We start from the raw sequence: 17,672 nt of genomic DNA, 5'->3' as shown, positions 1-17,672 counted from the left end.
AAGCATGGAAAAGTGAAGCAATCACGCAAATGCTACAATAAACTGCAATACACATTGCATAGACATAAAAACTGAGATTCGTTATTCGTGATTTTTTCAGTGAGCTACATTTTTTTCATAAAATAAGCATAACAAAATTTCATTGAATAAAAAAATTTTTTTTCTTATAAACAATTTCAAAGCAGTTTCGAAACGCAGAAGTGAATGATTGCAAAATTTTATAAGTTGACTTGTTTAGTCAGATTCAAATTCAATATTTTTAGGCAAATCTTCTGTCAACAAAACTTCACTTGCATTCTGATTTTCTTTCCAAACATATTCTGAAACTAAAAAAGAAGACAATCAGTATTGAAAAAACACTAATATTACGATTATTATTATTATTATGAAAAAATATAAGTTATTTCATTATTTATTTACTTATATGAAAACAGTATGCTGAACTAATAAAAAGCCTTGATGCTTAAAATGCATAACAAAAATGGTTAATAGCAGTTTACTATTTTTTCAGCAGCTATTCCTAAAAAAGATATTCAATGCATTTTCATTGCATTTCATGAAATATTTCATATATTGCAATTCTAATGTAAATGTCATCATGGTCTTTTCGCTTTTAACCTTGCATGTTTTATCAATTTCACTTGCTATGAATTTTAAGTAAAATTTTAGTTTCCATTAATTATATAACTTGACAGTTAAATATTCGAAGGTAAAAGATACAATTTTTATTTAAAAATTGAAATTCTATTAAATTTATTACTTGGAATGTCTGAATCTATTAAACGTGGACTTTTCAATTTTCTGTTAGAACAGCATTGGTATGCTTTATTGAGTGAGCTGTAAACACAATTGAAGCCTCTTGGACATGCTGTCAGACCAGGTTGACATTTTAACGGCTTGTTCGTGTTTGGATAATAGTAAGGTCGACCGCTTGGACATCCATCAGCTGAAAATTAAATAAAGTAATAATTTTATCAATTTCAGCAACAGCAGGGCTGATCAAACAAGCAAAACTACACTGATACTAAAGGCAATTTGGCGTACATCTGCACAAAAGCAAAAACTGAATAAAATCACAATATAATTAAATGTATAATTATAAAAATTCAAAGAAATAAATATTAATGTGAAATTTAATGAAATTTAAGAATTTAAAATACAAAAATATTCCCAACCAATAAAAGGTGATCTTAAGTTCAATCATTGTGACTACAATAACTTTCATAATTGTAATGCGCCACTTTCATAACTTGTATCAGTAATATTCAGGCTGACTGAAATTGTTAAATTAGAAAAAGCATTTCTGGTTGCATCTTGAACTTAACTTTAACTTTTTTTAAAAGATATCTTCTAATTTTACAATTCCAAAAAAATCTTAATAGCCTATCATTCATTTATTCATCAATACAACTTACTAACAACTGTCAAACACTTTAGCAATCATATTAAAAAAAAGCATCACTTAATAAAGTTGAAGTGAAGCTAATGGTTTTAAATAGAAAATATAATTATTCTTATGTATGTATGGATTTTTATGCAAAAAACAGTTTGCACTCCAGCATTTTGTTTTCAGTAATTCATGCTTTTCAAAACTAGATTAACTTAATTATTATGCGCTGTATTGGCGAGGAATTTTAGATAGCATAAATATTACAACTGTTAAGCCATTTTTCCTGCTACAAAAAATTTAAGTTCTATTGAAAATCCGTTTTCACATTTGCATTATATAAAAAATTGCAAATTCAGCAAAATGAGACATTACTTCCAATCATAGTAGAACTGGAACAGCAAAAATAACCTCTACCAACAGATGAATATGTACAACGATATCCTCGTGGACATGTATTTCCTGAGCATCTCATTGGTTGGTTGTTATGCGGTGTCAAATACGGACGTGAACCGGGTGGACAAATCTGGCTGCCTTCAAAAGATTTAAAATAACAAAAACGCACACTGCAATCTCAAAGCGTTTAACTTGGACTGATTGTTTTACAACATATAAATCCATCTCCACCATTCATGCATGAGTAGCTTGGTGGACAGCTCTTTGGATTCATTGGTTGGCATCTCATAGGAAAATTTGTCCCTGGTCGAATATAAGCTTGTTGATTTGGATAAGGACATCTTGGCTTTATTCCTATGAAATATAAAAATGTACAAAGTTAAATGTGAAAAATAAAATGTATGCACAGAAGTATAAATAATTACTTACCTGTTGTTCCGCCAGGTCTTCCACAACAAATAAAGTTTGTACCAGCGTTATGGCATTCATAACCTGGAGGACATTGCCTAGGCATTTTGGGTTGGCAAAATAAAGGTGGAGAATTTGGAGATGGATAATAGGGCTCGTGGCCTGGATATGGACATTTATATGCACCAGAAACTAAAATTGTTCGCTAAATCGTTTCTGTTTATTTGAAAAGTTGAATGATTACTTCCTGCGCAATAACTAAGGCATTCGTTCATTGTTAAAAAGTTGTTTCCATTTCCACCACAACCATTAAAATAGAACTGTGAACAGTGCCGTGTACGTTGATCATAAAAATACCTTGATGAAGGCGGTGAATATGTAGAACACGAATATCCAGAATCTGCTGGTTCCGCGCAGATTTTCTCTAAAATTTGATAACGCGTAATGTTACATTTAATAGTTTTACTACTTTTTAATGTTTACCAAATAGAAATTTTAATATAACTTTTTTTAAATTTAAATTTCAAATTCAAAATTTTATAAAATGTTACCAAATACTAAAAATCAGGGCCCTCTGCTAAGAAATTTATTTCAATTTTTTACAGCAAATTTCTTTGCTATCGTCGAATTTTTTTGTTTCAAATTTTTAATGCGTAAAGTATGTTTAAATGTTGCCAGCTTTTACCTCGAGTTGGACAGCAGATGGAATTTATGCAAGTGTAGCCAGCTGGACATGCTACACCTGAGGAACAAACAGCTATGCCTCCTTGTATCCCAGGAGCAGGATTTCCACGAGGACATAAAGCTAAATATGACTTATTATTCATAAAAAAGCTTTTGCCTTAGAAGTTTCACGGCATTGGTAAAAAATGCAAAATTTCAGCTTACATGGAAGCTGCGCGTCTGATGATGGGCAACAATGACCTAATGATGATGTAGTTGAAGAACATGTATATCCGGCAGGACATGGTATTCCAGCAGCACACTGCTGGGGCTGTCCTGTTTGAGGGTTGATATAAGGAATAGCATTTCCTTGACAAACTAAAAAATTTTAGTTAAATAAAGGCTTTTATCTTCAAATTAAATTTTATCACCTGTTGTGCTAAAAGTGCATATATATAGCTTTTAAACTCTGCAAATTTAGAATACTTGTTATGTTCATTTTCTTTATGTTTGCAATTATAAGAAAAGTATCAGCATTAAATTAATTGCTTTGCTTGTCATTTAAAGTAATCATTTTGAACAACAGTATGAATTAGACACTTACACTTTTTAAATTAAACATTAATAAAAGCTGTTAATAATTATTTCATTTTAATATAACTTAGATTCATTTATCTGTATATTTTCAGAGTCAAACAATTTTTAAATTTATTTCATTATTTTTTATCTTTCTTTATTATTACTGTCTCATTTATCCTTATCATATTATCATCATGGATATGTTATGCAAATGTGAAATAGGCTGCATTTTTTATATACTAATCATATATTTCAGGTTGAACTCTGCATCATTATTACCTTGTGGACCAACAACTGATGATGAGCAGCAGTAGCTTAAACCAGTAGACGATGGTGTACAAATGTATCCGGCAGGGCAAATCGAACCTGGTGTGCATTGCAGTAGCTGTCTGGTAACTGGATCAGTGTATGCCTGTGCTCCAGCAGGGCAAACTTAATTAAAAAAAGGGTTAATTTTTATAAAAATTTGTTAGCTTAATTTTTTATCCACTTAAAAATTGAATTAATATATATGTACGTATACACTATATTCAACGAAATAAAAATCTTAAAGAAATCAACTATAATTAACTGAAATCATAAATAATGACTAGCTTTTCTATATGTGCAATTTTTAATAGCTGATTCACTTTGATGAAAATTGATGATAATCAGTAATACATTCTATTAGAAAAAAAACATCTGTATGATGAAATTAAAACATTTCGTATTATGCTAAACTATTGCACTATATAAATTAAATGATGATTAAAAGTTACTTTAATCTTTTTTACTACATTTAATGAAATTCCACTGATTGTCTGATTAAAAAGTACAATGTAGGACGGTTTAGTTTACCTGCTATCTTGAAGTACTACTGAAAAAATATGTTTATGAATGAAAGCATATTTATGATACTAATAAAGAAACTACTTATATTTCAAATGATAAATTTAAAGTTACCAGTTGCTGTTGCAACACCACAGCATTGATATCTTCCAGCTGAAGTGTATTGACAAGTATATCCTGCTTGACACTGTGGTCCTGACACAGGATGACAATATTGTGGTATTCCGTTAATTAGATGTGCGACAGTTCCTGGTGGGCAACCATCTAAAAAAAGTTATTTTATTATTGGTTGAGCAACATTTAAACTAAACCGATTGCTCCTGTTGAACAGCAATAATGCATTCCAGTCATGCTTGCAGACGGAATGCAGTTGTAACCAGGAGGACAACTCTGAATTCCTGGTGTGCATGCCTTTGGTATGTTCCCTTCATAATACGGATGTCCAACACTACATATCCCTAAATTTCATTTTTTAGTTAAATAATTTTAAAACAGAACTATAAGGACACTGTTATATGTTAAAGAAAACTGTTAAATTATGCTAACATATTTATTAAAAAAACAGCAACATAAATCAGAAAATTATTTTGATCTTCTGTTTAATTATTATTAGCATAAGTTATTCCCTTTGATTTAATTAACAAAATAAATACTTGATTCAGAAGAAGTTTTGCAGCAATATCCAGTGTTTGAACCCAGTCGAGTAGTTTGACAAGTAAAACCAGATGGGCACTGTTCAAAACCCATTGACAACAAAGAACATGATCTAGGAGCTTTAGTGTTTGGTTCAATGTAGTATTCACTGCCATCACGGCAAATTGCTAAAAAAGAACTGCTTTTTATTAAATCTATAGTGCTTATCAAACTGAGCAGAAAACAGCTGTTTACTTATATTGTTATTTATATGCTGTCTATTTATATTTATAATATATGTCATATAAATACGCCTATTTTTCATCATAAAATGAATTATATTAAGTTAAAAAGGTTCTAAGCAGTTAAGCACACACGTGAAAGCAGCATTATAAATTAAGAATTTAAGTTTTACGTTGTATTGTACAGCAGTATCCTTCTCGTTGGCCTGTTGTCGACTGGCATGAATAATCAGGTGGGCAAGGATTAAACGGGCCAGTGACACAACTTTGTGGTTGAAAGGTGACAGAATCATAGAAAGGTGCCCTTCCTTCCGGACACATTGCTAAAAGCAAATCAAAAAGAACTCAGGCATGTACAGATTGATAGAGATATGCAAATATTACATTTTTGAGAAATTCCACAACAGAAATAACGGTTTCTATTAATGTTTGGACGACAAAGATAATTGCTGGGACAACTAACTGTTGCTCCTGGCTGACACTCTCGAACTTGTTGAGTTAATGCGTCTACGTAAGCTCTTTCACCAGGAGGGCAAACACCTGAAAAGCGTAATAAATACATTTGATTTAAAATTTATCTATTTTATACCCATATCTGTAGCTCCACAGCATATATGAGTGTTTGTCAAAGAGTCCATTCGGCAGTTATATCCTGGTGGGCAACTATTCTGTATTCCAGGGGTACATCGAACAGCAGCTTGGCTATTTGGATCCATTATTATGCCTTCCCCTGCATCGCAAGCTGAAAAAATATTTAATTATTTATTTCACATAAAATCACTGAATTACATACCAGAAGAACTGCAAAAATTCATGCACTGTGCCAATGATGGAAAATTGTTTTCATTGCCAGCACATCCATAATACGTAAACTTTGTGCATTTTTTTAAAACAGGATTAAAATAAAAGCGTTCAGAAGGTGCTCCACACTGAGTTCCTCGATTTGGAGGCTGTGAGCAGATAGAAGCTAAAAAATACATCATTTTAATTTAATATTGAACACTGATGTTTAAAAATAATATTTCTTACCTCTGGTGGGACAGCAATATCGCACTGCAGCGTTTGAAACTGCTACTGTAACACATTCGTAACCTCCTGGGCAGGTTATAGTAGCATCATTGCAAACTCTTATGCTCATGCTGTCATCCTGAAAAGGTTTTCCGCCATAAGGGCAGCCTCCAACACCACAGTAGCGTTCGCAGCGATCTTTTGTATCAAAGTTGTTGCTATTTCCGTCACAACCCAAATAGCTGAATGTCTTGCAAACTTTGCTTGTTGGATCAAAGTACCATCTAACCGTAGATGCTCCGCAAGCACTTCCGGGTGCTCTGTTTAAGCTGCAAGTATATGCTAAAACCAGCACTCAGCATTTCAGTTCATTTCAGCTTTTTAAATAGTAAAGTTATTTAATACCTTTCTTTGGACAGCATCCATAAATCGAACCATCAAAATAGCATTCAAAGTTGGGACGACACTGATTGCCACCACCAGTTATTGAACAAGTATAATATTTTCCAGAGGAATCCTTGTCTGGTTCACCTTGTACGCATGTTGCTTTTCCTGAATTAACACAGCAGATTTAATCATATTTCATCTATGAAAACAATGACAACACAACTGAGTAAAATAGTTTTAAAAATTAGCATCGTGCAAGATGGGAAAAACTATTACTCTGTTGACATCAAACTCTGAAGAAATAATTAACTAAGGTAAAACATGCGAGAAAATATAGTGAATGTAAAAAAAGAAAAGGCTATCATACTAATCTAAATATGAATGCGTATTATTTATTAATTAATCACCAGTAGCAGGTTTTACTGTCACATTAATAAATTATATTTATTTGAAATTTGCTGTGCACTCACTTATAGAATCTCGGCAAAATGAAACACACTGAATATAAGTGTCAAAATTATTGTCGTTTCCATTGCAACCTGTGTAAGTAAATGCTTCACAGTCTCGTGTAGCTGCATTGTACCAGAATCGTACAACTGCTGAAGTGCAAGTTCCGAACAACTTTGGCTGAGAGCAGACAGTTTCTAAATGTTAAGAGAAATTAAAGAATGTATAAATCTAAAAAATGTTGTTTAAGCAATAAGTATTTGTATTTTAGTTCTAATATTCCATCATTAACTAAATAGTATAGCATTAATTTCAAATGCATGCAAAATGTTTTAAGAAATTTCCCTGATAAATAAAATTCACTTACTTATTTTGTAAAAAGTAAAATTTTACAAATAATATTGCTATTAATTATAGCATGTTAATTATTATTGTTCAAAGTTAAGTTATTTATGATATTGAAATTAATGGTTCTATGAGTTTTAACTTTATTTACACAAAATGTTTGTTTTAAAATGCAATCAAAAGGAACTTTATACGTTTGCTAGGACAGCAGACATTTCGCCGGCATTCGTATGAACTTGGACAGCCTCTACCGCCACTACACTGCTGGACATTATCGTTCATATCTCTTAATGGCTCACCATGTTCACAGACATCTGCAATTAAATTAAATTAATAATTTGGCCACAAAACAAAACTCAACTAATATATATTTCATGAATTTATAAAAGTGTGCAATGAAATAAATTAACAAACTTAACCAGCATTAAATTAAACTTAAACTGACAGTCATTGAGCTAATTGCATTGCAGATGCTTTTATGCATAATTTTGTAAATTCAAACCTTTATATATGTCAATATTTTCTGTTACAAAGCAAAACTATTATAATTTTATTTAATACAATACAAAGTTATTCGGTATCAGAAGTTTTGATAAAATATCAAAGAAACATACTCTGAACGCACGTAGACATGCAATCTTGTTGAGATAAGAAATTATTAAAGTTCCCTCCGTGCCCTCTGTACATAAAAGATTGACAGGTTTTTGTTGCAGAATCAAAGTACCATCGAGTTTCTGTTAAAGCTCCAACACCAGGATCCGGGGCAAGATGCTTTGAAATTCTGCCTCCTTGAGGGGCACAAATAAAATTTGCTAAAACATTGGCATAACATTTATAAACTGAAAAAAACGTAGTAAAACAAATTACAAATGCTGGGGCAGCAGTATCTTTTTGCCCCTACCGTAGCACATTGATACTTCCCAACTGTGCTACCACATTGTGAATTGCTTTGACATTGTTTTGGAGCACTGCCAACGTATTGAGGCAAACCACGTTTGCATGCTGAAAAAGTATATTGCTTTTCAATTAAATAGTGCACAGAGATATTCATTAAAGCATGAGGCCTCTATCATAAAAATCTAAATTTTTGAATTTTGCTTTAAACTCTACAGTCATTTGTTACATTTTAATGATTAATAACGGTATTAAAATAGCATGAAAATAGATAGTTTTCTCTTCTTTTCATAAAATAAAACAAATTTAAAATGTTTCAAACGTAGATATATAATTTTTTGCTTACTAACTGAGCAATAAGATTGGCACTGTTCAATAGTCAAAAAATTGTTGGCAGTTGTAAATTCAGATGTGGTATCATAAAGAAATTGTTCACAATTTCCAGTAATGCTGTTGTACCAATATCTGCTTTGAGCACCAACTGCTGATGCGACAACATCTGATTTACTCTGTATGCAGGTCATTGCTATAAAATTATTTTAAAACGTGCTTCAAAATGTGAAATACTATTTAGTCAAAAATGCTTATCATACATTTAGCAATAATACTCAAGATTTGTTTGCGTAGGAACTTCTACTCTTTTAAATAAACTTCTCAATTTTTCAACTATCTTTAAGTTTAGCAAAAAAGTCTATTGAAACAGAAAACAGTAGGGTACTGTTTAATTGTAATTGTTGGAACATCATGACACTAAATAAATCTAAATTAATGACAAAATCACTAACCTAAAATGCGACTAAATATCATTAAGTTCTCACTAAATTAATTTTTATTAATAAAAACATATCTACTTTGTTTGTACCTCTATTTGGGCAGCAATGACTTTCGGCAGCATTTGCATCAGGTACACAATCATACAAATCTCCCATGTTGTTGCAATCACTGTCATGTAACGGTTGTTTGGAATCACAATGAACATCAGGCAAAGCACTGGGACGTCCAATAACTTCATCTGGTAAAGGGCAAAATCCTTAAAATGAAAAAGATTCAAAAACTGTTTTAAATTTTCAAAACTGTCTGTAACGTATCACCTATTCTATGACAGACAACACCATCTTTAGTTTCAAGAGGTACTCTATTTGCAGGGCATTGACAAGAACCACTTTGGCAGTATGCCCCTGGCCAAATTGCCGCACACTGCCGATTGTTTATGCAACCAGGTTGGCCAGGATTAATTACTGAATATTTGTATAAATTGTAATAATGTAATGGCAGTTAAATTAACTAATAATATTATTTATTGTCCCTACTGGAATAGCAATGCTGCCCAATGTCAATGTAACCAGGAAGACACAGACAAGTGCCAGCAGGACAGAACATATTACCCATACAGTCTGTATTCTGACTACATGGTTCACCAAAATGGCTTGATCCTAAATACTTTTTTTTCATTCGCATTTACTTAATGTTATATGATTAATAAAAATTCAAGTTTTATTTCAAAATGACAGTTTTTGGAGTATTTAAAATTTTCTAAAATTCTGCTTCTTTTGTTTTATATGTTGTTTTAATTCATTGATACTTATTTAAAGTATGGATGTGAAAAAAACATGATGCAGCATAGCATAATTAGTAAAATGTAACGCGTTAATTTAATTAAATTTTCAGCTTATATGCAAAATAAAGGAAAATTAAAGGAATGTATAAAGTATACTGAATTATGTATGACTAACTGTGAAGTTCATGATGAATAAGGTTAATTTTATTTGGAAATTTCATCTTTTCAGGTTGTGACAGAAAAGAAAAAATTTATCACAATTAGCTATTGCATGCAAAAAGTGAATTAAGAATTGTAAATAATTAAGAAAATAAAAATTTTTACTTTATTTAAATTTATTAAATTTATAGGATATTATAATATACGGTCATAGAGCAACAGTTTCGAATTAAATTATTACTGCTTATTTGATGGAACAAGGCTGAAAATAAAATACAAAAGAAGCGTAATCAGTAAGTAAATTTAAACTCAACTGAATGTAGAGAAATTATTCATAATTCAGTGAATTTACAACAACTATTTAATAGTATTAATTTTAATACGATATTTTTAATATAATTGTCGAATTCAGAATAATTTTTGAATAGCATAAATGAAAGGTTTTCTTACTAGGAATTCCTGGTGTTCTACGCACTGCTGAAAATCTTGGGGTACATTGTTGATGTTTTTCATCGAATAAAAGTGGTTTTCCATTAAACGTTGGACACGATGCTATTATATATCGTCTGGCATATTTTATTGATTGAATATTTTTAAAAGTCATCAAGTGAAACATAAAGCATAACTTTTTTTTACCTGCTGCTTGGTTCACAGTAAAGAAATTTGTTTGGATAATTATCAATAGCATATAGTTGAGCACCTGGAGAATTACATTGCTCATTTTCGTATGGCCGATGTGTTGTACCATTTTGAAATGATGAACACAATGCTTCATAAGTAAAAGAAAATAAAAAATAAGTGGAGAAAAAATAAAATAAAATAAAATAAAATTTCAAATTTGCTTACCAAATTTGCCAAAATAAATTAAGACAATTAAAAAGAAGGCAAATAATTTCTTGAAGAATTTTGGTGAGTTTTCCATTTTGTATAGAGTATAATCCTTAAAATTAAAATAGCTTAATTATTATGAGCTGATTATTTAAAATGAAAACAAAAAAAAAGATGCAAACAGCTTTACACCATAGACAACCAGTTGTGATTTATTGAAAAGTGCGTAGCTGTTGAGGTACCATTTCTCTAGGAAAGAGTTTCGATGATCAAGAAAAGCAGTGGCATGAACAAACAGAGACGCCCGTGCTAGCCAATACAAGTGTGCTAAACTTGCGCGACCTACGAGAACCAGCGATCGGACACAAACAAAAACTGAAAATGAAGCTTTCTTCTAGCTTACTTTTCTTTACATGATTGTACTGTTTACTTTTGGGGCTCATGCAAATACGAACAGCCAGATTTATACGGCCAGTTTTAGCTGTCATTGAAATTCTCTGAAGTTGGCCGGCCGATGAAGAGTCAAACAACAAGATTCCAACTGGTTGCCTAATCTTTTGAAAAGTTAAAAGAATCACATTCAATTGCTTCAGCGTCTTATACCCACTTCCGCTAGCATTGAAATTTTATTGATTGCGGTTTTCATAAAAATTAAAAAAATTTTTTTTTAATTTCAAATTCTACACTTATATTAACACCTACAGCTTTTGTACCCAAAAATGTTCAAAAAAATCAGAAAAAAATATGCAAATATCATTGCCAAAGAAATGCACAAAACATGCTTGCATATTTCTATTATAAAAATAATTTTTTTCAAATTATTATGTAAATAAAAGTATAAATAAAAGATGTATTTATTTACAAAATGTATCATTAAAGTGAAATTTTAAGCTCTTGTGTATTATAATGTTAATTAATGCCATGTCAATTTTAATAAACTGAATTCTATTTCATAAATTGAACAAATAATACACAATAAAAGTATCTTTGATATTAATTTCAATTCATCATCAGCATTTTCATGCTTATACTTTATGCTAGCTTTAATACCGACGCCACGAATATGTGATGAATATAAATTTGAAGTAAACAATGTTTGTCAAAAGTTTTAAATTGTAAAACAAATAATTTAACATACTTTTAACTGGTTATTAGTTCTTATCAATGAAAAATGAATAAATAACAATGCATGTATAAACTGTGCAAGATCAGATTATGAATATATGCGATATTATATATGTGCAACACATGCTTAACATCTATATTGCAAAATGTGACATAAAATAATGTGCATTAAATTACTTTTCAAAAATTAAAAACAATTTTCTAGACAAATATAATATATAAATCACTTTTTTAGGCATCTGAAAACGCATAATTTTTTACGACACTTTTTTAAAAGAAGTTCCTATTTCAGTCCAAATTTATTCTTTTCAGCAAAAAGTAAATATAACTTCTTAAATTTATTAGAAAACTATTTCTGTTATGAAATGATTATTATAAAAAAAATTATGTAAATATTGTTTCTCTTAATCACATTTATTTAGCAAATCACTGCTCTTTTTCAAATGATTACTGAAACATGACGATTACAATCCACATCATGATGCATAGCACTGTTCACCCCCAGCCCAACGTATCATATATGATACATCTCAGAAAATTAGAACCGCACCAATTATGTTTTCTCAAACTTCCCATACAACATCACATCCCTAATAGCATTAATTCCCTAAGTTTCCAAATTTTTCTGACAAAAGAAAATAATTAGGGTCTGGAGGGGTAAATTATTTTAAAATAGATATTAGTAATTCGAAGAACTAAAAGGTCAAGGCAATAAGTCCTGTTTAAGAAATTCTTCAATATCTGCATTCCCCAAAATTTGTGCTGCAAACTGTTCTGCAAACTTGCATGTATAAGATAGGACCGATGTATGTAAGATTTCTATATTTATTATAATTTTCACTGTTCGTTGCATAAATTCATTTGCTTTTATTTTTTTGATTAAAATTTTTTTAATCAAGTTTGATAGTCTTTGTAATATTTAAATTTGAAGCATTTCAAACATAAAAAGCATCATTTATTACATTCATCAATTGTGTCATACAATTATATTCATGCATTAAATTATTTTTAGTTAAATGCTGGTTGTTTGAAAATCAAAATTATTCATTTGGCTTATCATATATACACACAAAATATAATAATATTATATGAATCAATAAAGTAACATGAACTGATCTGCTAAAGTGAAATATGTAATCCATATTCCATTAATTTAAAGTTATTTATTCAAATTTCAGGTTGCTTGCTAAACAAAAAATGTCTTATTTTATATGAAATTTTGCATGCTATAATTTTTATGCCAACATCTGCAGAACAAAAATGGAATCACAACTTATGCATATTATAAAGCGCGAATGGTCATTCATAATGTCCTTGAACTGTCTAATTTCATCATTACTGCTTGATGCTTTGGTTAAAATTTCCATAGCAAGATTTTACTTTCGTTTTCAAGATACTATTCTGTTTATATCATTTGGTGTATTAATTGTTGCATCTTTACTATTTCGGTAAGAAATGCAAAGTAAATTTCCTTATTTGTATTGTATTTCATATTTTGTTTTCTGTTAGAAAATTTCGCACTTCATCAGAAAAAAGACTAACCATCAGTCAAGTGCAAAACTGCATATGGCCAGCTTTTCTTATGTACATCTCCTTCTATCTGCGATTGTACCATGCACGTTATGACGCTCGATATTTTCAAGCTTTTCGTATTGCAAGCTTCTATGCACCAATGTTCACTTTGACTTTAAAAAAGTTAATTTTGTGGCATGAAATTTCATTTGTTGAAATCTACTTGGCAATTTACGTGCTGTTTTGTGGAATTTTAGCCAGTAAGTAACATTTGCTATTTGAGATATTAATCAATTATGTATAATTAATATTATTATTAATTGCTTTTTAGTTTTAATTGAAAATTTAAAATAATGATAATAACAATTGGAGACATGTTGTAGAATATTATTAACATTACCGGAATACATCATCAATAAGATAGCATATTATGCTTTTGAATGAAAGTTTCTGTTTAGTTTAATAATTTTTTCAATAACTACAATAAATAATGCACAAAGTTGTATTTTAGATTATGGAATTTTTTCGCTCCTCTCTTTGCGTCACTATGCAGTTAGTATAATATATTGTACTGCCAATTCCATCTGCTTCGCTTGGGCAGAATCAATCAAGCGCCAACCTTCGCAGGACAAATCGGATGTATTTTGTGCACTTTGCATTTGTTTATTTATTTTATCATATTTTGGTTTTATGCTTAACGAAAATTTGACAAATGTAATCTCCTATTTAACATTCAACACCAATCACGCGTTCCTATATTTGGTGTATTGCATTTTGTTTCTCATCATTGCTTGGTTTATTTTTATAACTTTTTGCAGTTGTTGTTCACAATCAGCTTTCACTACGACAATTATTCTTGCTGGAGTTCCTTCAGTGCAATTATGGTTGAGTTTTCTTGCACCAATGGAATATGCTCTTATTGACGCTTGGCCAAGCAAGCTGAATATCTTCGCTCATTTGTTCCAATTATTTGGCATCACAACTTACTTTCAATATTGCAAGTAGATACTATTTTGCACAGCTATTATTCAAATACTACAACATCCACTGTTTTATACAATAACTGAAATGCAATAAAACCTTACTATTATAATTTTCACATTCACAAAAAATACTTTTCAAAGTTTTCAATTTTATAAAAATTAAATTATTAGTATAAGATAGAAAATAAGATAATTTCATTTACGTTCACATTTACATTAAAAAATGCATTACAAGGACAAATGAATAAAGCAAAATTGTTTTATTAATCAAAAAATCCGTAAAATGTTTCCATTAATTTAAATAAAAAAATAATTTTTAATATATTATTATGAAATTAAGAAAAAACGTTTCTTTGCATGTTTCAAAGTATCGTAAAATGATATAATTAAGAAGAAATTACTGTAATGTTATGCAGCTTTGAAAGATGAAAATTAATTTCAAAATCTGTCCAATTGCATTTTGTTTATTGAAGAATTTCTTTCAATGAAAACAACAACTCTTTGCATTGAATTGTGCTTTGCTATTTAACTTCTGCTGCTATTCAACTGCATATGGAATCCATTTCGTGGCAAGATAATTAGCTATTTTCAAGAATAGGATCATAGAAATTAGTATTTGAAAAAAAGAAAAATTATTGAAATTAAACAGAATTTTAGACCATCAAGTGAAATATATATATTTTTTAATGAAATAGTTTTCACTATTAAAAGTATTTCGAAGTTTACCACCACATTCAATAATAGTGAACTTGCCTTTGAGTAAGCCATGATGCAAGCAAGCGTGGTTGAAAATGATATAATAAAAAGTTACCCACATGCACACAGATGATCTACATAAATACATGCAGCTGTAGCAATTCTGTTTTTGAATTATCGAAAATTACCCATTGCTCAGTATTGTTGTTTGGATTTTTTTTGAAAATGCTTCAATTTAAATTTTTTCAACTTTTCGTAATTAGAGGTTTATTTCAAGTGGAATGAGAAAATTTTTATCCAACAACACGTTTGCAGGGGAGGAGAGGGGAGGGAGAGGAGGAGGAGGGGGGGGGGGAATTTTTAAAATTGTCAAGTTAATTTTTTTTTGAATATTTAAATTATATTCGAAATGATTTTCACTGTAAACAGTGTGTCGAAAAAAATTGATTGAATTGAACGTGGGATGGTGATTATTTTTTGGCTACAGATAAATTCAATAGTTTTTAACAAATGGACAAGAGAAAGATTAATTTGGTTTGAACGTTGGCTGTGATAGATTGAAGCAGTTCAGTTATTGGCAATCGTTGAAGCAAGCATCAAGTAAGAAGAAGAGAAATGAATTTTCTTTTTATTATTTTTTTATCAAACAAACATGCTTATTTGTATTTAGTAAAAGTTGAACTTTTAATAAGTTGGTAAAATTTGTAATTTATGAAAAACAAAATCAACCAGAGAGAGAAGGAGAAAAAGAAAATATATGAAAAAATGAATACATAACATTCATCTATATTGGGTATGATTAATTTGAATAAAATCGACAATTTTATCAATAAATGCTTGTTGAAAGAATTGGTTTTTGTTTGGAATAGAGTAGACTGGTCGGTTGGCTAATGTCGTGCATGTATGTGTGTATGCATGCATGTATGATGTCAGAGGGGATATTTTATTGAACTGGTGGTGCTTGAATAAGAAACGACGTTTTGGTCAATTGGTTGGCGTATATTTATTTATTTGCTCATTGAGAGCAGCTCGCAAATAGGACGCCAATGAAGAAATGAATGCAAAATGTGGCAAGTGCGCAGTGCAGTGTACATATCCATCTGCATACCGGTAGTCGTTGTATTGGCCGGTTTTACTTCAAAATTCAAAATGCCAGTCAATTTTATTCATCATTACTTTATGATTCAATAAAAATTGAACATGATGATCAAGTGAACAAAACCGCCTCGTTTTCTTTCATTGACATTGACAATCAATACTATTTTTCATTATTATCATTACAATTAACCGCAGTTGCAGTTAGCTGTATTTAAAAGTTAAACTACAAGCATAACACACACACACACACACACATGTACACTGACTGATATATAGATAGAGGAAGAATAATAATTTCAACTTTCGTATGTATAAATTTTAATATTTCATATTGATTAATTAAATTGTTTATTATTAATATGAAAGATGAAAAATTCAACATTAGACAAAAAGTTTTAAAATGAAAAATATTAAAGATTATAGAAAAGCAGGTTGTGTGTTTGGTCTGTCTGTCAGTCAATCAACGGCAGCTTGCAGTGGTCGTCAATTCGCTGCTGCCATTTTGTTACCATAGGCACAAGTCGAACCGACTTCGACTCTCTTATTGCATTCTCTTGGCGTTGATTAGCGTTGTTGAAAAGTGTGCGTATGTATGTGTTTGTTTATTTCTTATTCTTCGCTTCTTCATTCTGCTTTGCTTCGCTTTGCTTTGCTAACTTGCTGTTTATTTATTTATCTTATTAGCTTTTATCTTCTTCATTTTCGTCATCCATTATTGCTTTCAGATACAGACGAAATTCTTTGTATTCATCTCTTATTTTTCAACACAAAAACAAAAATTGAGCACATCAATATTCAAATATGACTACTACGCCTGTTGATCAACAATTACCATCGTCGTTAAATGAACAATTTATCAATTGTAAGTATTTTCATTCAATTTATTAACTTCATCAATAAATTTTATACTCTTCTATATTGATAGTGTTCATTTTATTCTCTCCAATTAATTAAACTTACATGAAATTTTTTCATCTAGAAAATCCATTGATTTCCTATTTCTTTCCTTTTATTCAACTTCAACTTTTGCATGTGGAAAAGAACAACAATTCTACTCTTTTCATTTTTCTCTTATTATTGTTTATTTATTTATTTATTTTTCTTGCTTATTGTCTGCAGTTTAAAATTTAAACTTTTTCTTTTTGTTCACTTTTACACTGTGTGTGTATGTGTCATTTGTTATCATTGTTGTTGTTGCAAAATCTCACTAACAAATGTCAATCAATTTTTTCTCGTTGATCAATAGCTCATACCCTACTACCACTGCTAAATGATGAAACACTAGTAGAATATTGAATATTTTTTATATGGTAGTTATAGTTGATTTTTTTTTAAATATATTCTCCTTTTCTTGTTCAAATTGTAATATTTCCCTCGTTAAGTTGATGATTAAGTTAACTGTGCATTACCTGAAGCAAACAAAAAGTTACTGTATTATATACTACGCTATACTTTATGTTTACTATTGAAATATTCTCTTTACCAAATTCCAAGTT

General features: G+C 30.1%; 2 protein-coding genes across 2 annotated transcripts; one reads left to right on the top strand and one right to left on the bottom strand.

The window, feature by feature from the left end:
- Window positions 1-234: 234 nt before the first annotated feature.
- On the bottom strand, window positions 235-12,374 carry Tsp_00013 (putative kunitz/Bovine pancreatic trypsin inhibitor domain protein). Its single transcript, XM_003375771.1, has 34 exons — window positions 12,345-12,374; window positions 11,166-11,316; window positions 10,965-11,137; window positions 10,781-10,874; window positions 10,571-10,703; window positions 10,385-10,500; window positions 9,528-9,650; window positions 9,309-9,455; window positions 9,061-9,247; window positions 9,003-9,034; window positions 8,568-8,743; window positions 8,257-8,389; window positions 7,938-8,162; window positions 7,518-7,637; window positions 7,002-7,175; window positions 6,550-6,696; window positions 6,166-6,486; window positions 5,930-6,103; window positions 5,726-5,878; window positions 5,551-5,676; window positions 5,310-5,459; window positions 4,915-5,082; window positions 4,573-4,719; window positions 4,376-4,525; window positions 3,713-3,865; window positions 3,116-3,232; window positions 2,877-2,996; window positions 2,436-2,615; window positions 2,213-2,383; window positions 1,976-2,137; window positions 1,799-1,921; window positions 1,251-1,274; window positions 761-946; window positions 235-326 (listed from the first exon to the last, which is right to left on the bottom strand). The coding sequence occupies exons 1-34, from the start codon at window positions 12,372-12,374 to the stop codon at window positions 235-237; spliced, it is 4,878 nt and encodes a 1,625-aa protein (XP_003375819.1).
- Window positions 12,375-13,147: 773 nt separating this feature from the next.
- On the top strand, window positions 13,148-14,404 carry Tsp_00014 (putative abortive infection protein). The gene is made up of 3 exons (XM_003375770.1): window positions 13,148-13,335; window positions 13,397-13,659; window positions 13,911-14,404. The coding sequence occupies exons 1-3, from the start codon at window positions 13,148-13,150 to the stop codon at window positions 14,402-14,404; spliced, it is 945 nt and encodes a 314-aa protein (XP_003375818.1).
- Window positions 14,405-17,672: the final 3,268 nt, after the last annotated feature.

Source organism: Trichinella spiralis (assembly GCF_000181795.1).
Source record: "Trichinella spiralis strain ISS 195 chromosome Unknown Scfld4, whole genome shotgun sequence".
Classification (NCBI taxonomy): Eukaryota; Metazoa; Nematoda; class Enoplea; order Trichinellida; family Trichinellidae; genus Trichinella; species Trichinella spiralis.
Note: the sequence above shows the minus strand (reverse complement) of the source record. Positions and strands in the feature narration are given on the sequence as shown.